Below are 22,935 nucleotides of genomic sequence, written 5' to 3' on the forward strand. Positions count from 1 at the left end.
CAGCTTTGCATGATTACATAAACAAATCTGTTTATCACTAATCCTGACTAATCTCCAAAACTGAAATGTAGGTGACAGCATGCAAAATTTAAGATTCAGAACAAATACCATCAAACAAGTGCAAGAACAAGTACAACAACAAACGAAACCCACAATCTACATAAATATTCATGTTAGTTGCAGAAGAAATTGGTGCCGAAGAAATTGGTACTCTTTACCCATTTTAAGTCTTTTGTTGCTCTGAGAACATCTGATGGCATTTGAAACCTAATTAAGTCACATACTCAAGGTCCTGCTGCCATTATTGTGTGTAATGACTTTTCCTGGCTGGTCGATATTTTAGATCAACTGGGTGATTTGCCAAGTGCCTATCAGAATCTTCTGGAGTTACCCTTGACAAATCAGCCAATTGAACATGCAGACTACTGCTGCTGATGAGGCAAAACCACGAGGGATGAGAGAGAGAGAGAGAGAGAGAGAGAGAGAGAGAGAGAGAGAGAGAGAGAGAGAGAGAGAGAGAGACTAACAAAAAAATCAAGCATTCCAATGAGCCGTGTAATGCATTTTAAAAGTAAAAGTTATTCATTTGCAATTAATAAATTGAAAATCGCTATTTTACATCTATAAGTCTTAAACTGTACAGACAACACAGATTACAAAAATCTGCCACAACGATCATGGATTTATAAGAGTAATCTTATAAAGTATGTGAATGAACTGAAGCAATAAACATAGGCAGTGAGTCTCTTAATCTTATTTATAGATATCACATAAATAGCACGAAATAGAACTCATTTATTGTCATCTAATGAGTCTGATATTAGCATGTTGCTAAAATTATGACACAATAAGCCAGGCTAGATTATCTTAGAGACTGTCCTCCAAAAATAGCAACCTCATATGTCGTTTGTGCAAGCACATTATTACGACATAAATTTAGGTGTTAAGGGATTAGTGCCCTCTTGCGCCAGTATCTTATACAACCTGGTTAAGTTTTTTTAGTTTTTTGCCTTATATGTCACATTAGACACATTTAATTTTATGAATTTGCACATGCAGAAACATTTATGGTTTTACACATATTTTGGAACATCTCTAACCCCACCCTTACCCTAAACCCAACCACTTCTCAACCATATAAAACACAACATGCAAGTAAAAGTACAGTCAGAGGATTTTATTGCATAAATACAACAGTATAAAAGTATTACAAACAATTTGCATTGCAAACCTTGCGAACTGAAGCCATACAGTCAGATCTCATTCAAACATAAACAGGAATATTAGAGAACCTGCCACGAGAGCCAATAGCGCTTCAGGTTCTTAACTGACGTAATGATGCAATCAGTCATGAGAGCCAATGCTATTTCACAATCAAAGATGACGTATTATTGCTTCTTCTGGCAGCAGTTTTTGAGCAAGTATACCAAATTATGATTTTACAGCGGATTGTCCTCACTTTGCATTTTTTCTTCAAATAAAGTGATCGTTTGACCTCGACACACCTGGAATGTTTTAAGTACTTTTTGAAAAAAGTTGTGACTGTTTTGTATGCTGTGTTTATATCATATAATAAATAAATGAATACGTTATTTGCTCTAAATGCCTGAATAGTGTAATGTGTAATAAAATACAATTAATACTGGTGTTTTAAATTGAAAATCATTTTCCAGTACATGTCATCATAGCAAAATTATACCCCAACATATAATTTTATACCCTAATATATAAAGTTTCCGTTATAGTAGCTAATTTAGCAAATGCATCTGTTGGTCGTACGACCAATACAATCGTATAGGAGTGTCATGATTTTTCAAATCCTCGATTCAATTACATTTTCGATTTTAAGGTTCGATTTAATTCTAAGGTTCGATTTTTGATTTTTATATATTTTTTTGAAAGCACAAAAAATGCTATGCCATTTTTAGACTAGACTTTTATGAAATATAATATCTGACCTTGAACCCGGAGATTCCCTGTCATGTTGGTCAAGTTCGCGTCTAGTTTGCCGCTTGAACATTTTGGGGTGGTTTCCCGGACAGGGATTAGACTAGTCCTAGACTAAAACAAATGTAAGAGCTGTCCAAACTCAAAACAACTTGAACTGACATATCTTAAAATACATCAGTGCCCTTTGTTGTGCCTAAAGATGCACACAAGTAATGTTTTTAGTTAGGCATGTTTGTTAAAACTAGTTTTATTTCCTAGTTAAACTAAGGTCCGGGAAACCACCCCATAGAGTTTACTCGATTTATTCACACGTGAAAGCCACGCATGAAATTCTGAAATTCGCGTTTTTCCACCAAAGTTCAAAAATTTCAACTCGCGCATTCGCCGCAGCAAAGCTCAATTCACGGAATCGTGGCTACCGCAGCACGCTAAATGCCTAATTCGCGCCGCGAGACCTCCAGACGCGCGTCAACGCATCTTCACATTGACTTAACATTGAAATCACTCGGGCTTGACGCCTCTACCGCGGCTGGTGTGAACGCAGCATTATAATCGTATGGGTTGGTGGATATGTTGTTAACTTAAAGGACCAATATTCTGCTGCTAAAAAAACAAAATTATTATTGTGTTAATAAACACAACAGCTACTATTAAACACGCTCATCTTTTGTGTTAAAAACACAACAGCTTCTATTAAAGGCTTTCTAAGCGAATCTGCGAGACGTTAGTTATTGTTGACGTTTGAAACTGTTTTCAAACAGACGGAGCGTAGCTAACTCCTCCCCCTCCCTTCTGTGCTTTCATGAACGCGCCCAACCCCCACCCCCAAATCCTTTTTGTCGTTTATTGGCTGGAATACTTTGTTTTGTTTTGTGATGCTAGGTTTGGCCACTATGTTGATATTGCCGTTTGTGAAGCCTGGGCTGTCTACAGAGATCGCGTTTTTTTACAGTTTGATCAGCAGACAGGCAGCAAGCAGATAGTGAGGAGATGTTTCCGGTATGTAACAAAAAATGTTTTATGGTCTAAAACGCTTCAATTCGCTTAGAGCGCCTTTAAACACGCTCCTCTTAATCTGGACTAGCCTTTACTATCTTTTAACTTCAGATCATTATTGTGTATCACATTAAAATAAAGACAAACTGTATAATTGTTCTACTTGTATGTAAAGTCGAATTCCCCCATTATATATTCTTCAAAATTCGTTACCTGAGATCACGTGATGACAAACAGAACTTACTTCATTGAAGTGACTATGGTAATGATAATTTATTTGTCCCAGAAGGAAATGTATTTTTAATCCATATGCATTGATTTACAATAAAAAGGTGATTCATTTAAATATAAAGCAAAGCTTATTTTGTATTTGGATGTTTTAATACAACAATGTAACATAGATTTGGACTAGGTTGTCTTGACTCTTAACACTCAAGCAGTTTAATAATCCAGCACACGATTCTCACGAAGTGTGAGATGACAGTGTTCTCCAGTAATCATTTGTCATTATTTCAGTTTCCCTCTCATGTTACTCATGGTGTGATTTGTGATTGTGTGCATTGATTAACAGTGATTTGATAATTCTGAAGAGTTCACACTTCTTAATCTGTTCATGGTTCTCCATCTAATCGAAACCTTGATTTGGTTTACTGCGCACTACAATCAGACACACAACACTGACACTGCCCTTACATCTCTGTGATTCAGACAGATGAAAAATGAAACAAATATGTTCTTTGACTGCGAGACAAAAGCTTGAGGTCCTGGTAAACAGACATTATTATGGAACAGACTTATGGAAAATCAAAGCCGTCTGGAGTATACAAAAACAAATAACACAAAGGCCTAAAATTGATCAATTTAGGGTAAAAGGCATGAAGAAAAAAAGAAGATGATTTCGTTTAAGAGACTTTTCCAGACTGAATAAATATCCAACACAGATGGACTAAATGTATACAGCAGCATTTTAACAGTGTTCATTCGTCTGTTACAAATGGATGATAAATGTTAATGTTCTCTGTGGTGAATGAGGTCTGGGTTCTGCAGATGCTACACTATGACAAAAATATAACTATAGAGACTTACGAGACTTATTACATTGTAAGGGCACACTCACATTATCCCAACCAAACAAACCAGCCCCCCAAAGCCTGGTTTGTGGTGTGATCGCTCTGTAACCTGCCCGGTTTACTTAGGCTCAGGGGTGGAATGCAGGGTGTGATCACAAATTGTTCAAAATGAGATACGTCAGTAGCGCGACCACTCACCTTCATCTGCCTTCGTAAATATCTTCTGATGCGCGCTGCAGGGTTACGTGGATTATTTTCAAAGTGACCTCCACACAAACAAACTTAACTAAGAAGACATTACAGAGCATTACAGAGCTTTAGGAAAGATGTGAATGTGTCTACTCGGGTATTGAGATGAGGTCCTGTTGCTGACTACATTTATATTCTGGCAAATGGCTGTGACAGTGATGACTGGATTGCAGAAAATTTCCACCAACAATTGAAAAGTATGCTGCACTCACTTTACTGAACTTAACCTAGGCTTCGTCTAACTGAGAATTAAACTGCCATGAGAACTTCAAACCACAGGACACACATTAATATTTACATTCGTGCATTCGACAAAAGCCTTTATCTGAAGCTGCATGCAGTGCATTTCAGCTAGACATTTTATCATAATGATATGTGTTCACGATAGCAGTCTCCTGTATCCAAAGTCGAAACATCAGCAGATGTATAAATCTTATTTATTTTGAATTGTGTATTATTTGTTCATCTGCTATTATCTTGTTTGTATTACCTCATACCTATACAGGAAATGTGCGGGCATGCATCTAACTGTTCATAATACATTTGACAGAGATATTTAGCGATGCTGTGTAGATTTCTCTTTTAGGTTTAGTTTAGGTTTGGATATTCCACTGAGGGCGTGTGCAATGATGGGGAACAGACTGAAACAAACATCTTCTGGCCTGACCTGCACCTCAGCCACTGGTAATGATGCTGGAAACTGCAGCAGACAGGTGGCTGTCCATTTTAATTCACATTCTCATTATACTGACATACACACAATGGCATACACAGTCTTTGTGAAGCTACACCTCAGTTCTTGCTGGTTTACACACACACACCTCAATGCAAAAATATTTTAAAGAAGTTGCAAACTATTTGTTTAACAAAGCACAGGCTGGGAGAGAGAGAGAGAGAGAGAGAGAGAGAGAGAGAGATTAACATTTGCAGATGTTTGAGTCTTTATTACCTAATGGTCTTTGATTATGGCCTATATAAATATATAAAATAAAGCTTTTTTAGATGTAACATATGAAAAGCTCAGATGCAAAACCCTCTAAATTTCATCTGATATTTTTTCTTGTAAATGAGCATTTTTTATCTCTTAATGACTCTTTTATTTCTTTAACTATCAACGAATACGAACAAAACCACTATATCTGAATGGCCCGAGTATAAGATGACTGTATAATACGTACCGAGAGCCAGAGGCGTCATGCCCATTTAAACTGAGGGGGCACGTGCCCCCTTGTTTTTTTTAGCCAAATGGATTTTGCATGCAACCTCAAAATCAAAGAAGCGTCCATTAATCTGTTATTTTTCTTTTAATCTGTTTAATATGCACAATATTATCAATTCTGTGTTGTATCCTTGTCACTTTTCAGAGATTTTTGCTGTTTTGATCATGTTACATTACTTTATTCTGGCAGCAGGCACTGCAGTCAGCGCAGTCGCAGACGTCATCAGCGTCTGAACGTGCTCATGGCTCTTTGCTGTTGTGCTGCTGCATTTTGCTATCTGAGGAATTAAAACGTGTAAGAAACGCTCACAACATTTTCAAACCCCAGTACGGTAATGTGCAGTTAACCTCCTCTGTGTAGAAAATGTATGGTTTAAAGCAACTCTAAAGAGTTTTTTTTACCTTAAAATAACGTTTCCAAAAAAGTTTCAGTCGTTCGTCCACTCGAAACAGGGTCAACGGCACTTTCACATTCGCTTTGCAGCCCTCTATCGGCCAAAATTGCACTAAAGAAGTTTCCAACCGTGGGGTCGTGGTCCTGTAGTTTGAGTGAAAACTACAAAAACTTGCTTTACGGCAGACCCACAATCCAATCAGAGGCTAAATTATTTACGACAGTGGTAATGGACAATTCTGTAGGGTGGGCAAAGAGCAAAAACTCTTTAGTGTTGCTTTAAAATGTGACAGTCTTGACGTTATATTAGTAGATTTTTAGATTTATCATCTTGGTACAACGGCAAAGTTCGCCAGAGTTCATGGGGCGCAGAATCACACATGCTCACATATGAGGTAAAATTTGATGCAATAATGCGTTCCTCTAATAATTTTATCTACAAATATTTAAAATCATTACTGAACATTAAAATCAATCACGTGGCTATAGCTTACCTGTAGGTCATTTTCGTTGTTTATATACTTTATGGATTTAAAATTACATTAATTTTATAGGATAATGCAGTTGTTGTGCCAAATGCATTATTGACACAATTAAACAAGTCATTTATTAAAACTTTAATAAATAAAACATGTCGTTTCAGATGTAAATATGATACCAATATGTCATTATTCCGATTAAATAGTATTTGATATGAAAGTTAGTCATATGTTAGAAATGTAAGTGCCATGGAAAAGACTGAAAGCTCTATAATATAATATTTCTGTTTATGCACAAATTTTTGTGAGCTGTGCCCCCTTAAAAAAAATTGGTGCATGACGCCCCTGCCGAGAGCATTCGGTTAATATAGGCTGCATCCGAAGGCTCTAACATGCTTGTTTAAGAGGCAGAATTCCAAGGCAGGAGGGCATCAAGGCACCTCAGAATCCAGTGTTAGCTTTACTTCCGGTCTCCTGAGATACATTTGTCATCCTCTCCCACAATTCTATGCATGGGCGTGCACAGGGAATGTGATTGGTCAGACTTTTTACCTTTTTAATTGCATTTCTAGCGAGAAATTTATATTGTAGTTCAAATAGGGGATTAGTTATCACAAAGGTGCTCTCGGTTTTTATTTCAAACAAAATTTCATTATGCTGCCTATGAAGTCTATCCGAAGTTATTGCCTCATGAGGCACCGAGGCAACAAATCAGCAAGCTTTCGGATGCAGCCATAATTATCTAATTTTTGATGGAGGTGGTGTTTAGCGGCTTTTGTGCATCTGAGCTCCTTATTTTCCTCATCATGAAAATGTTGGGAGTAAGAACAGTAGTATAACATTAAATGTTTAGATATTATATGTTAATGTTGAGTTACTAAAATGTTACCTTTATCTTACATAATATAATATACATTATGTAATAATAATATCACATAATAGCAATAAAAACAATTATACTATGTTAGTTACATATGACTAATGTTTATAAACATTTATTAAATATGTAAAAAATAAAAGATTTAGAAAGTACATACATTTAAAAAAAAATATCTGGTAAAACGCAGCAGTTGTCTGTTAGATACAGTGCTAAACATTTCACAAGCATTCACATTCACAAGAATTGCCTTGTACCCGTGGCTGAATCACAAGGGTGTGTATGAAGATGATTGTGTCTCTCTACAGGTGGGTTAGATTACATCAGGAGCTGTGATTCACTTCACCTCTATCTCATCTCCACAGTCCAGGGGTTCTCCCACACGGGAGCACAAGACAGAACTACTCAGTGCCATTGGATCAGAGGAAGATTGGTCTGAAAATGCGAGAATCTGCTAGTAAGGGGATTTTAAACTGAGAACTGACTGCAGGTTTCATCTGATTCCACTAAAACCCCAAGAACAAATTCAAACAGCAGCTGTGGCCAGGACTGAGTTTCTCAATGATGGAGATTGCTAGGAAATTATTCTAAACAAATGCAACAATGAAAATGACTAAATTACCTTTCATTTTAATCAATTTGCCACTAAAGTTATTTAATTGCATATGATATATAAAAATGAGCATTTATTCAAGCTTGTTTTTATGTACCGTAGTCATATGCAAGAAGAGACAGATTAAACCCAATCAAAATAAATATGCAAATCTGTTTCCAGCCAAAGTGAACTAACAAGAGGGAATTTATTTAATTTGCCTTCGTACGTATAAAGTATTATTATCAGTGGAAGGGCTTGCACAGATTAGTCGACAGTGTCCGAAGCTATCAAGGGCTCAAGCGTGCATTTAGTGTAAAGACGTTTAAACCAGAAAGCCTTGACAGCAACCAAGGATATTAAACTACATGAATTTTGTGTTTCTATTACAAACTATTTCAAATCGGTTGGGTGAAGATGAGGGAAAAGATCTGATATTGGTATAACTGTTAGAGACAGTAATGTGAAATGTGAAGGCTATAATACATGTGGAGGTTTTGTATACCTGTTAGACTGAATATTATATTGTATGCTTGCCCATAATATGTGCACATATCGCAAAGATGAGGATGTTAAGGTGACAGTGTTGCATGTCAGTCTATAACATTTATAATACTCTATATTCTCAATACTTTGTAGTATTGTAGTGTATATGCAGTCCAAAAAAGAAACATGATGCAGTTTAAGATATTCACTGAACTACACGAAACATAAAGCAGAACTGCAACAACTGAGAATGAAGAAGAGGCAAAGTTCAAATGAACTTAATTTGTTTGGTATCCAAGACTCTTTTTCATCACCATCTATAATAATGTATCACAATGATTTATAGTCAATATTTCCAGCCCTGTCTATTGGAGCCTACTTTTGCTGATCAGTATCTGAAATTCATCCATCCGAGTTTAAAAACAGAATGATTGTTTCCTCTCGATCTGTAATACAAAAAGTTAATAAAAATCTTTAAAAACATAATTGTTTAATCTATAAATTAAAATAAGAGTTTTTTGTGTTTTTTCTTTTCTTTATATGAAGAGTTTAGTTGCAAAACGAGATAAATCCATTTTTTAACATTTTTGTCAAAACATGTTTATTATTATGTTATCATGTTATTATTTTGTTTTATGGTGCTACTAAGCTGTATTTTTTAAGTTATGAAGGCTTAAATCAAAACAAACCAACTGCAGTTGCATTGAAATTAATTGGAATGCACAACCAAAAAACGAGATTTCTGAACAATTTAAAAAAAACGGTGGTTATCTCGTTTTGCAACGAAACTCTTCATATATATATTATATATATTTCATATTTCATATTATTACATAGCTGTACATTACTGTATCATGTTTGTTGAGATGTGAACATTCATATTAGGTGCAGCATATATATATATATATATATATATATATATATATATATATATATATATATATATATATATATATATATATATATATATATATAATTTTCAATATTATATATAATTTTCAATATTATATTTATATTTTTTAAATATATATAATTTTCTCTGTATTCTTTTTATTTGATCACGTGTCTAAGAAAATTAGCTTTTTTGTTTCGTTTTGTGAAATGTTTTTGTGAAAAAACATAATTGTTGAAAACATTGGGCTATCAAATAATGTTCTTTTTTTAAAAAAAGATGCCATGTCTTTTTGTTCATGTCTTTTTTTGAATGGCAACATTAACCATGAGCAGTCAATTAACTTGGGTATTGTTCAGTTGCATAACCCCTATTCATTGTTAATCTATCCATTCATCTATTCACTAGACCGCTTGTCCGTTTTTGGGGTCCTGAATCCAAATCTGTTTATACAATTAGCTTTCGGTATCACTTTAGTGCATCATTAACTTTCTTGCAGTTAACGTAAGTGGAAAGCAAGCAATATTCTACTTTTATTATATTAAGGGCTCAGATGGTGATCTAAACACGATAATGTGTCATTTATTATCAAAACTGCTTTAGGACCTTTGGGAGAGATCATCCGTGTATGGAGTATACATTTCAACAAAATGGATCTGATGATAAATCTTCACTGTATTAAGGGCAGATCTGATCAATATTTTACATTTAATCAGGCTCTTGTACAAAGCACCATTGACTCTCACGGACTGTAGTACAGAGAGAGATGTGACTGAGGAGCAGAGGTGTGACCCTCTTTGTGTGAAATGTTGCCACATATTGTTTTGATACCGAAAGATACAAGAGAAAAAAGAAAGCAGTCGGACCGCTGTCTCTGCGAGCTCTCCACTGCTCTTCTTTTTGATCAGAATATCTTTTGAAGTACAGAGTGTGCACTAGACGTGACGGATATTAAGATGCCTTACAGCAGACGAGGACAAAAGAAAGCAAAGCTCCAGAGAGTTGAAGGACTATATCAGGCCGAACCCTTGCCTGCGTTCACCACCTGCTTGAAAATATTCTATAATTTAATGTGTCAGCTTCAGGCCATTGTGTTCAGTACAGGACACTTCCAGATGGTGGCAGCCGAAAATGACTATAATCTTCTTCTGCTTTGACTTGTTTGTTAACACAATGAGGAACACTATGCCATATCTCAGTGACATTTCGGTTTCTGTTGGAAGCTATTCTGTTTTTGAAAGCTATGTTAGGCTATGAAGTTTTATATTTATAATATAGTACACATTTTTGCAATATTCTTCACAAACACATGAAAGCGAATGCTTCTTGCAATGCAAGCTCAATTTCACGCACCCTCAACAGCCTTTTCATTAAAAGGGTTACAAGTTCATGCTGGGAGCGCAAGCTGCACAATGTTTCATCCATGAATTTAACACTGTCAGATCAGCCGCGTAAAAAAGCTTTGGTGTAACATGAAAGATTTGATTATTGATTGTTAGTAGTAAGTTGTGTTGGTTGGTTTTGTCTTTTACAGATTAATTGGGAGCTTGACTGGAGTACACCTGTGGCATGTCATTTCGGCGGCGAGAGACACACTCTTATTTTGAGAATTTTGTTTGATTGTTTATTTTGTTTCATTTGATATGATAAAGATTATGTTTAAAATGATGTTGCCGTGTTGTCTCCCTTAATGACACCTTTGCTTGACATAATGCATACAAGCATTTCTAACAGAACACGCAGGACTAATGTTGAATCTGGAGATTTAGACTGGAGCGCTTATAATAAATCCATTGCATGGTTAATCAAGACTAAATAGGAATTTAAAACATTAATGTTTTCTTAATTTTTTTACTTCACTTTCATGACACTTTTTGTTTTTTCTTCTCTGCACGGATAGCTTTAAATCATATCCATATATCAAGATGCATGTCGGTAGACGCGTCAACTGCATGCGGAGCTACACAGAGACCGACTGAAACTGAAATTAAAGTGAGATCAGACTGCTTGTTATGTTATCGAATGGCTCTTGTAGCACAATGATGTCACTCGCCAATTGGTTTGTGCAGCGCCGCATGAAATTAACTCATTCCCCGCCAGCCTTTTTTGTGATTTTCACAAAAGTTTCACAAAATGCCTTCCAGGAAAAATATTCTTCTAAAAATATATAAACATACAAATATATCAAATGAAAGAACAGATCCTCTTCTTTCAAACAAACAATAAACAAACAAACAAACAAAACAGGAAAAAATCCTTTTATCCTATCTACATTTTTTCTCTGCTAATAAACTCTTAAATATTTTTCTTCAAAAAAATGTTTTAGCAAAAAGCTGAAATATTTGCATGGAATTTTGTTAGAGATCAGATTCAGAACGACTATCAAAACATAAACGGAGTCTAAAATTAATAAAAAAAACATTTTGCTTCAGTTTTTTATAAATTGGGTAAGTGCCCCATCTAGTGGATAATCACGGTATTACAGATAACCATAAAAACTCATTAGGAACATGTGTTTTCTCTTAATTAACTTGTCAATGGGAGGGAAAGAGTTAAAAGCAAGTGGGCCCCCTATTGGTTCGCAGCTTGCGTACCCTGCGTATAGGGAGGATCGGCTTTGTTTATCTTTTAGGTACAGAAATGTATACATTTGGTACCACTATGTACTTTGGGGTACAAATATGAACACTTTGGTACCAATGTGTACCTCTGACGTACTAATACTTTTTAAAAGGGTACCACCCCAGTGAAAGCCAGGGACAATTTTTTTCTGACAGTGTACAAAGTTGCCAAAATAAACATATGTCCTATTTATGCATTAGCCTTCAATACGTACAACAAAATTGTCGGCATATAACGCATTAAGCCCTTTGTGTGGAGTATGTTTCTGAGTAAAACCCCACACGGTGCCCACACAGGACTCATTTTTATTCGGTGACTGCACTATATTGAGGACGTTAAAAGAGTGATCAAAGCAGTAAAATTGTAAGCTCGCATTAGTACAGTCATTCAACTCAAACTCCCCAGTGCCTCATCAAGTCAACCCGCTAGCGGCTATACCAATAAACCTTCATATATTATTGAAATCACTTTTTCAGCAATAAAGCCCAAAAAATGCTACAAACTGCTAGTGCTTTGAAACCTAGAGAACACGGCATTTGAGATTTGTCAGATCCTCATACAGGTGGCTTGACATTATGGCAAAGTAAGGCCACCTCATTCCATTTTGATTTCTTTGGTTTATAAAAGACACTTAAGGACATAATTATGAAATGATTTAGAAACAATATTCTTTTGTAATTGTTCCATAAAGAACTTTTGTAAAGGGGAAACAAAGCCTCTACTTCCCCAAAACATCTCAGTATAGAAAGGCTACTAGATGGTAGACATGGTTTTCAAATGACGCATTAATATAATAAAATGACCTTTCCTTTGAAAGCAGTGGTGTTCTTGCTGTTATTGAGTACTATGACAGTCTTCCTGCAGTATATTATGCAAAATCAATAAAGGCAGTTTATCAAGCCGTCAATCACTCAATACTTCAGCACCTGTAAAGACTGTAGTATGTGTGTTCGGCCCTCATAACATCTGCTTTCCCTTTAGGACATCACAGAGATTATAGGGTTGACAGGACTGCTGTTCACAGTTCTTTTACATCGGTAATCTGATGCATTTCATAGTGAAACATGATATTCAAAACTAAACAAAGAACATAATCTTATGGTCAATAAACCTTTAATCATCTTGAGGATATACTCAGAGACAGAGAAGAACCACGAAAACACAAGCCTTTTGTAACTTCAACTGAAATTTTATATTTAGCTGATCACAAAGTCAGGAATAATTAAAAGGGAAACCCACTAAGGGGGACCAAACTGTCGATGACTTGATCTGAGTGAAAAAATACTGACTTAATAAGGGTCATGTGTGGTCATAAAACACCTTTAACTTGACCCTTGTGATACATGCTTTCAGTTATAAAGTACAGTATAAAATCATCATTCTTATTTTGGCTCGTATCGCATACTTAAGGATCCCTTACGAATAGCTTTTACTTCTGGCCTATTAAAGTAACCGCTGAGTGACTTCAGTAAAGCTGGAATATAAATCATGACATTCTGATTTGTTCACATTAGTTTTCAGGCAGCACTTTTACCTTCTCATCATTACTGTAGCTTTATAAAAAGCCAAATTAAAAGCTAAACCACTCTTTTGGGTTATTAAGAGTTTCCCTTTATAGTCCACATTTAGTTGTTTTTACAATAAAACATCACATTGCCCATATTCATACAACTAGTCTTACAATCATAAAGGTCTTTGCACCACCACACATAATAAAATTCCCATCTTTTGTTTATTGCCAATTGTTAATTTTTCAGATGATTCAATTGGCAAGGCTGTAATTTAATAATGCTATGTGCAGGAGAAACAAGTACAGTATTATTAATATGGGGTTATGATAGACTCAGCTTACCTTAAAAAACGTCATTGTTGAGCCATCCTCCACCACACCATACTCGATCTTTGTCTGTTTGGCCAGATCATCCGCAGAATCGATGGGAGATTCCATTCTCTCCACGGTGAGGAAAGCAGCTAGGTTGGCCGTGTAGGAGGAGATGATGATTAGGGTAAAAAACCACCAGATTCCCCCTACTATCCTGGTAGAAAGGGCTTTTGGCATGAGCTCAGATCCTAGTGGAGAGGAGCAGAGATGGTGGTCAGGACAGAGCACGGATCTCAATGTGAGGACCAGCACCTGATGCTCAGGCCTGACCTAGTCCTGCCCTTAAAGCAAGGCTTTGCCTACTGATTCCTGGCACTCCGATTGTAAGGAAAAACACTACCGGGCTAAATGTGATCTGAGCCCACGGTAAACTGACCACATCACACAATCAATGGAGGTGGTGACATTTTTAATTATAATCTAAAAGTTTATCCAGTGATAAACTGACTCCCAGCTCTCTCTTATATACTGAGGGAACTTCAATCGGCTTGTTGGGGGAAAATAAAAAATAGGGATTTTGTGTCACAGCCCAAGTATACTATTCTGTTATCCCTTAATCGACTGGTCACTATGGTCATGCAGAAGATATTGATCAATAGAGGTAAGAAGGGTCGATAACTGTCAGGAAAAGAAAAAGATATCAGAGGGCAACATTGCAGGGAAATAACCTGCATATCTTCATGAGTATTATGAGTCTGTCGTAAGTTCCAGCACACTGAGTCCATGGCATAACACAATAGACTGTGCAGAAGATTTGTCTGTACATGAATAACAATTAAGTATTAGGTTCAATCTGACCTCAACAGACTTGAAATGCTTCAAGGATCTATCATTCAAGCCAAGAGTTTGGATTTAGAAATCTACTTATAGACCGGAAGAAGGAAAAATCTACATGTAAATCTCAGTAAAGAAAACAAGTGCCCCACAAAAAGAGTTGAATGCTCACCCCAGTGAACCTGTGGGCTCTGATCGTACAATGGTCAATGTGACCGAATAACCTGGTTGGGGCTGACTGTCATGCACCCAAGGCAACGTCATGTCCAAGCACGCCATCCCACAGTTTTCTGGGAGCTGACAAGCCATAGGCAGGGGAGCCTCCCTACATTGTAGTGATACTCATACATCATAGAGACATGCAGACAGTCATCAAACACAGACCCTATTCATTTTTCGGCCTAGTACCACATCTTCCCACCTCAGTAGGCTAAAAGTAGACACCCTACAACAGTGGTTCTCAAACCTGCTACTGGAGATGTATCTTCAGATCAAACCTGAATAAAACCTATATGAACCAGTTACTTCTAGTCTTTTGGTCCGTTCCAGACATTTTCCATCTCTTACTTAAGACTTACACATGTGACATTATTTCCAAGATGACAACCGACTCTTGAATATCATGGAAGCACGTAATGATACTTTTTTAATCTAAACCCCAGGATAACGGAATCCTGGGTTATCTGTTCCACGCTTCAAACTGTTCATACTTAACAAGGGGGGTAAGAGATAACCCTGAGTATTCATAATCTGACGTTTTACACTCTGCAATCCTAAACCTGGATTAACGTTTTCATCTGCATATTTGCAGTGTCAACAGTCATGATTGGATAAAAAGCGATGTCAAACTGACTTTTCAGTACACAGATGGTGATATGAAAAGTGTGCCCTTCAGTTTCTGATTAGCTGTCCATTGCTAAGCATGGAGTTTCACACTGCATGTATTTGACACAGCAATGTGGGGGTCGACCCAGCAAAACAATTTCAGGGATAACCCCTCTTCAAAATTACAATCGTGAAAAGCTCCTTAACCTAGGGTTAAAGGACAAGTTCGATATTCCACACCTAAAGCCCCGTTTTCAGATTGTTTATGATGAAATAGAACAGTTTTGACTGAAATTTCGACATATGATGCTGGCCCGAGAATTTTCGGTGGTTTGTTGTTTCACCCCCAACTCTACAACGTGTGTATAGGTGCACTGGAAGAATCCCTCCCAAAATGCACCAAACCCTCGCCCACAAAGACGCGAAACTCACCGAGCGGCCAGGGACGTTCACCGATATGCCCACACAAAAATCGCCGCAAAAGATGCTTTCCAACAGGTGTTTTAGCATTCGTTGTAAACTTGTAGACCTATTTTTCCAAACGCCTCACACCCGTACATTCTTCCTTTGAGAGCTTGAATAATAGACACTCCAGCCCAGTTGGTGGCGATAATCCAGCTTTTCCAATTGCAAGAATACAAACAAAGTTCCCGGCGCACAAGTCAATGGAGTTGGCAAAAACTACGATAAAACCTGTTGGAATGCGTATTTTGAAGCGATTTCTGTGTGAGCACACCAATGAACAACCCCGACCACTCGGTGAGTTCCACGCCCCTGCAAACGAAAGTTCAACGCACTCCAGGAAGGCCTGTTCCAGTGCACCCACACAGCCACTGCAGGGAGGTGAAACAACAAACACCCGAAAACTCCCAGGGCAGCCGCACACGTCAAAATTTCAGTCAAAACCGCTCCACCTCATCACAAACAATCCGAAAACAGGGCCTCAAATGTAAAATACCGAACTTGTCCTTTATGAGCGGGGTTTAGAACGCAGCGTGAAAAGCCCTAATGAATGGCTATTTCAATGGTTAGGACTTTTTTTACTAATTGTGATGGCTAATGAGCTGCACAGACTTATTAAACACTATCACTCATTTTGTTTACATTTGACTGCAATTTTGAAATGACTGGATCGTTTTAAAGTTGCAAGTGGGACATTTCAGTTCGACTGTTCTTTCCTTTGCCTTTGTCTGGAACATGGCATTAGAGTTTATTTGAAAATTACAAACAGGTGTGTTAAAAGTAAACTCTCCAGGAGCAGAACTGCGCACCCCTGCTGCTGGTGTTGTACCATTGGCCAACAACTTAATTAATTGATTGCAAACCATAGTGATATATGCAGATATGCCATCATGATTGCACCATTTTACAAGTTTGCAAGTGTTTAGTAATTATTCCCTGGTCTAGCTGGTTTTCAATCTTCTGCTGTGCATTCTTTAAAAAATAGATTTTACAAAGACATCCTCCATTAACATTACAACTCAATCCTGGCTGTGCTTCATTCCATTTTATAGATGCAGTGCAACACAAAACATAACCCATGCTACTGTGCAAACAAAAGGCTGGTATCCTTCTTAACCCAACAAAATGCTATTTTTCTACACTTATGCAACACATAGGCATGCATGTTGCATGTGACATTGTCCCTCACATCCATAGCCTTTTGTCAGTCTCGTTTGGTAAGCAGATGAGAAGATGTGGCATCAGGATTAGAGTTCAAAATAATGAATGTCAATCTATGACACAAGCATATATTTTTCTTTCCCTGTCATTCCACAAAATATTTAATTTACTGTATGGTGCAGAAATTGGACTTACCTGCTCTGAACCCATAGGTGTGTAAATAGAACTTAAATATGCATGCATAACATTTGGTCCTCAACCTAGCGTTCACCGATAAACACTCTCAAGACCCTCACAATCCCATTCATACCATCACAAGCCAGCAATTCATATGCTTCTAAATCTACATGCATAGAGGCACCCATGCATCATAGTGGGCCTGACAAGAGCAAGTTTGGACCCCCAGCAAAAGAGTGGGACATGTGCTAAGAGGGGCAGGCAGAGGCGTCTACCTTGCCGCATGAGAGCTCCAACTCCGAACCAGAAACTATTAAGGAGAGTGAAATTGTTTTCAACCACGTCCGAGTCCGGGTTGCACGGGTGGGGGTTATACCATTCGTAGGGACTAAACCTGTGGTAGTCAACACAAAACACACACACAGAAATTTTAGAACATTTGTAGCAAATGAAGGAGAGAAGAAGGAAAGGAAGGTCAACCTACAGAGACACAGAAGACAGAGACAGGTTAGCATAATCATTGTTAAGAAAAAAAATCTGCTCTCTTCAAGAATCTCTCACCTTCAGTTTACTTAAATACAGTAGTTTAAATGATTGACAAATCATTAATTAACCTAGAGTTTAACTTTAATCAATTAGAGAACAAAAACAGAGATCAGGTAAAAAGTAGTCCTAAAAACAAAAAAGATCATCCTCTAAAACACGCTTACTGTTTGCATACCATCTGTAAACTTTTGCATTACCAAGGTAACGCCAGACATGTTTGTTTTACATTGCAAAGGATGCTATTATCAGACCCTCAGTGGAAAGCGTCTCAGTTGGAACGGTTACACAATGAGAACGGTTCGTCATGGCGATGGAAAAGCGGTAATATTCATATCAAAGGTAGCCATGTTTTAATCGAGAAAGCACTAAATGAATAGGGATTAATTAATCTAGATGCTGACTGAAGAAGATACGGTCCATTCCATCATCTTCACACCCTAATGCCTCATTCTTTACTATCTCTCTTTCACATTGAGATTTCCCATTTACTCCTGCTAAATATAAATGACATTACATTAGTAAAGGTTGATTGGGTGACAATTAAGCATTATGACCCAATTCTGTTTGTGCTGAAGTGGTGGAATAAAAAAAGCATCTTTAGGCTTTTCAGGACTCAAGCAATCAAATGCTAAGGAGATTATTTGTCTCAGCTTCCTAACACTACTTTGAAATGATTGACTTTTAAAGGTTAATGCAAGATTTGTCCTGCAGCCTCTGAGAAAGATCTCTTTAGTGATCATAGTTTATCGGTGTAAATAAACAGCCCAGCTTTTGTCTCAAACTCATAAAAATATGTTGTTCTTAAATAACCTTTTGTTTAAAAATAACCAAAACTTACAGTAATTATTTTGCCTTCCAATATGCCATTATGTATCCATCGTGAAGTAGCAACAATTCCAGAATGTTTTAAAGGTGCAGTGTGTAAATTTTAGCGGCATCTAGTGGTGAGGTTGCAAATTGCAACCAACAGCTCAGTTCACAGCTCACCCCTTCCTTTTGAAACACATACAGAAGCTACGGTAGCCGCCACAGGACAAACATGTCATCATTTGAGACAACTTAGTAAAAAACGTTTGTCTGTTAAGAGCTTTTGTAGAATCATGGCGGCACAAAATGGCGACTTCCATGGAAGGGGACCCTCAGTGTATGTAGATAAAAACATCTCATTCTAAGGTAATAAAAACATAACAGTTCATTATAAAAAAGTCTTCATACACCCCTGATAATATAGTTTTGTATATTATATTGCATTTCTGTCAAGAGATCCTCCTAAAAATTACACACTGCACCTTTAATCTCAATGAATTAATTGAATTTGAATAATTGAAATAATTCATTTTCAAGTCAGATATATTCAAAAAAATATTGTCATTCAAAATATTATATTTAATAGTGTTATTTTGTACAAATGTAGAACAACTTCATTATACTTTCATTTCGAACAAAAGCTGAACATTGTTGGGATGAAAGTAACATAAAAATACAAAATATATTCTTGTGTAACTCTTTTTTTTATTAAGTATACCTGACTATGACCTTGTTAATATGTAACTAAAAAAAATGTGTCCTTTCGCTTTACAAAAAAGAATTAACTCATTCCCCGCCAGCCATTTTTTTGTGATTTTCACAAAAGTTACACAAAATCCCTTCCACGAAAAATTTTCTTCGAAAAATATATAAACATACAAATATATCAAATTAAAGAACAGACACTCTGCTTTCACGCAAACAAACAAACAAGCAAAACGGGGGGGAAAAAAACCCCGTTTCATCCTATCTATAGTTTTTTCTCTGCTTATAAAAAGTTATGGCAAAAAGCTGAAATAATAGCATTTTTGTGAAGGAATTTTGTAAGAGATCAGATTCAGAATGATTATCAAAACATACACAGAGTTTAAAATTAGTAAATAAGATTTTGGCTTCAGTTTTTTCATAAATCGGGTAATCGTGGTATTGTAGATGTGAGATTAAAAATATAGGAATGTATTACTTGGTCACAACTTGTCACAACCCCCTGTGCTGATAGTGATCAAAGACTATTGTCACAGCTGTTTATCCAATACAGTGGGGGTTAAAGGTGGTCTTCTGATTGGTCAGTTTGAATGTATTATGTTGGGTTTGGTCAAGTACAGTGGGGGTTAAAGGTGGTCTTCTGATTGGTCAGTTTGAATGTATTATGTTGGGTTTGGTCAAGTACAGTGGGGGTTAAAGGTGATCTTCTGATTGGTCAGTTTGAATGTATTATGTTGGGTTTGGTCAAGTACAGTTGGGGTTAAAGGTGATCTTCTGATTGGTCAATTTGAATGTATCAAGTTAGGTTTAGTCACATGGTCAAGAGATAGAGAATAAAGGTCAATGTTTTTATGAGCTCTGGGGTTTTGCATTTTGGCTTTTGCCTTTGCATTTGCCTTTTCCCCTTTCCTTTCTTTCTTCACCTAAGTTCTGGGGTTCGGGCCATTAGGCCTAGATTTCAGTTCTCAAGTGTGAATCTCTTTCTTCTAAACTTTCTTTCTCTGTTCTCTATCTTATCAGGTAATATCTCACATACATTGGAAACAGTCAATTGTTTGTATTATTTACCATTTCATGCATTTATAGTGTAACCATTTCAATTGTAACTTTAAGTCAGTACTGTAATTAAACCTTTTCATTTACAAATCTGTTGTTTAGTTTTGATTTAAGGTTAATACTTAAACGCTCCATATTGCAATACAATATATTCGTACTCTAGCAACCCTCTCAGACATATTGTGTCCGAAACCGGGGAACGATTGCAGTTTTGTTCTCCTTCCGAAACCTGAGATCCCTTACATAGATTAAAATAAAAATTAATCAGGAACACGTTTTTTATGCACATGTTTTCTCTTAATTGCGGGGAAAGAGTTAAAATACATTTAATTTTAAATTTCGGTTTCATCAAATGAAATGATATGAACAATATTAAAATTAAATTAAAGAGTATAATATAAATTCTCAAAATAATGCAATAGTATAGTCATGTTTCCTTTCTGCTGTTTTATGTGGAAATTTAAAATGTGAATAAAACATCAGGATTGTAAGGGATTACACATGGTCACCCCATGCGTTTTCTCTGATCGGATAGCTTTCCGATCGTAAAAAGACCAGGTATAAATGCCCTCCGAAACGTTTTCGAGTCGGATTTAGATTTGATCGCTCGAACCACTTCAGAAGGTGGTCTGGGACGCATTTTAGATGGAACTGGACAAGCTTCAGCTCATGCCGAGCAAGGAGACGCGCTTCCCCTGTCCAACATACAGTAAACAAACTGTAAGTGTTGCCTTTTGTTGCATAAACGTCGTCTTAAGCTTTTTAAGGCGGAGTAATAAATAGTGTATTTGCATTTTGGGCGGGAGTAAAGATCAGATTCATATCCGTTTTGCCACGACGCATTTATGTGGCCAAATGTAAATGGAACCGTTTTAACAAATCAGATAGCTATCTGATCAGAGAAAACACACGAAGTAACCAGATGTAAAAAGGCCCTAACACTACAACACTCCCACATTGCTTTTGACCCCGCTCTCAACTACTTTTGTTAACATGAACTGAAAAGAAAACGGCAGTATTCACCTAAACAAATGAGAGACACTTGGCTATTAAAAGAGTTCTTAATGATTATGTTGTGTTATGTTATTATGACAAGATTTTACATCAGTGTTGTGATGAAAGACAGTTGTAAGAGCATATTGGACAGAACTGTCCCTACAATGACAGTCATGATAAAATAGCTTTGCCTTTAACACATGCTAGCAATGCCTTTCAAAAGTAACGAGAACAGTCATTAAAATTATATGATTTTACGACACTTCACTCAAACACTACAAAGTATGACAAAAACTATAAGCATAAAAAAGGCCTTTTCACCTAGATAAGTAGTTTTTTCCAGAAAGAAAGGGTCACACATATGTGCTTTCTTCCAGAACAGAAGAGGGGGCTAGCTAAGCATGTGCAGTATGAGTTTTATCAATCTTGCCGATTCCTCATTAGAGAAATACGCCATGTTGCAACTATCCCCGCTCTCCCCTATTATTCTGTGATATTGTTAGCTGCTAACCTCTAACAAATACGCGAGTTATTTGTGTGGCATGTGGAGTTGTTGTGTTTTAAAACGATTACTTATAAGTTTATAATTCAGTTAGGACATAGATAGCAAGGTGGTTCACTAGGTTGTTAAAAAGAAACAGAACAATGCTGGTTAATCTTCTACTGTTCAAAATTGTCATCTTAATTAACCTAAGGCATACTTACTTTCTTGTATGTATGTGATGCAAGACTGAACTGAGACCTTGCAAAGACGCCACAGCTGCCCCAGACCTCTCACGCTAAAGGGTATTTGTGAAAGTTCACACACAATAGCGTACTGCAGAGCCAATTACTCAGAGCAAGTATAACATGGTTGAGTACAGTTGTCATCGACTGCAGCGTGCCGGCAGAGAAGGGAGGCGTCGTGCAGCCTCGGTCTGAGTGAAACACCGCTTAACCCGCTGCTACGGAAACACACCGGTCGTCCGTTAGCTGTCAGTTTGATCCAATTACACTGACCTTGTGTTATCTCCGGTCATCAGCGCCGCAGAGGGAAAATTTTGAGCAAGGCCAAAGTGAAGAGATAAACGAAGCCCGTGGAAACATTGATGCCTCAGGAAAGAACAATAGTGGCGTTTATTTTTTTTCAGGAATTCATCCCGCACGCTGATCACGCTCCCGATAAGAGCTGTGACAAACCAGCACGAGTGACATATTTAAATGGCCTTCTGCGCAGCCGCACTCAAGAAGACGGCCTGAGGTCGTGTTGTGGAGCTGATATACAATCCAATAAGGATGCTACACAAGGATGCATTGATAATCAATGTGCAACCATAGATTTCAAAGACTGACTGCTTGTTCAGCGCAGTCTTACTGGCGTTTTGTCTTAGGAGATGTCTATAACATCCTGTGATATTCCAGCATTAAGCATGGCCTCGTTTTTTTTCTGCAGACGACATTACGCAAGACTGCGTATGGCTCTTCCTCCATTTTGCTTCTCCGTTCTTTCCGTCCTCTCCTAACTCCATCCTGGACTGTGAGTTAATTATCTAGCCAGCTCCACACAGCGGTCTGTTAAATCATCTTAAGTGCAGCCCATTTAGAAGCATATTCCACCTGGAAATGAACGGCATCTGATAAGCGCTTGCCCAGACCGATGGTAACATTACTCATCCTGTGAGGAGCACACATCCTATCCGCACATACTGTATGCTTGATGTTCACGCTGCAGTAAGGTC

General features: G+C 37.1%; 1 protein-coding gene across 3 annotated transcripts in view; it reads right to left on the reverse strand.

Annotated features, from left to right (window-relative positions):
* grik2 (glutamate receptor, ionotropic, kainate 2) overlaps positions 1–22,935 on the reverse strand; it is a 231,945-nt gene that overhangs the window by 35,038 nt on the left and 173,972 nt on the right. For all 3 annotated transcript variants that reach the window (XM_073871825.1, XM_055209417.2, XM_055209418.2), the window contains exons 12-13: positions 17,383–17,501; positions 13,679–13,896 (exon numbers count right to left, since the gene is read on the reverse strand). In XM_073871825.1, coding sequence (XP_073727926.1) covers positions 13,679–13,896; positions 17,383–17,501 — 337 coding nt within the window. The remainder of the gene's footprint in view (positions 1–13,678; positions 13,897–17,382; positions 17,502–22,935) is intronic.

Source organism: Misgurnus anguillicaudatus, chromosome 10 (genome assembly GCF_027580225.2).
Source record: "Misgurnus anguillicaudatus chromosome 10, ASM2758022v2, whole genome shotgun sequence".
Classification (NCBI taxonomy): domain Eukaryota; kingdom Metazoa; phylum Chordata; class Actinopteri; order Cypriniformes; family Cobitidae; genus Misgurnus; species Misgurnus anguillicaudatus.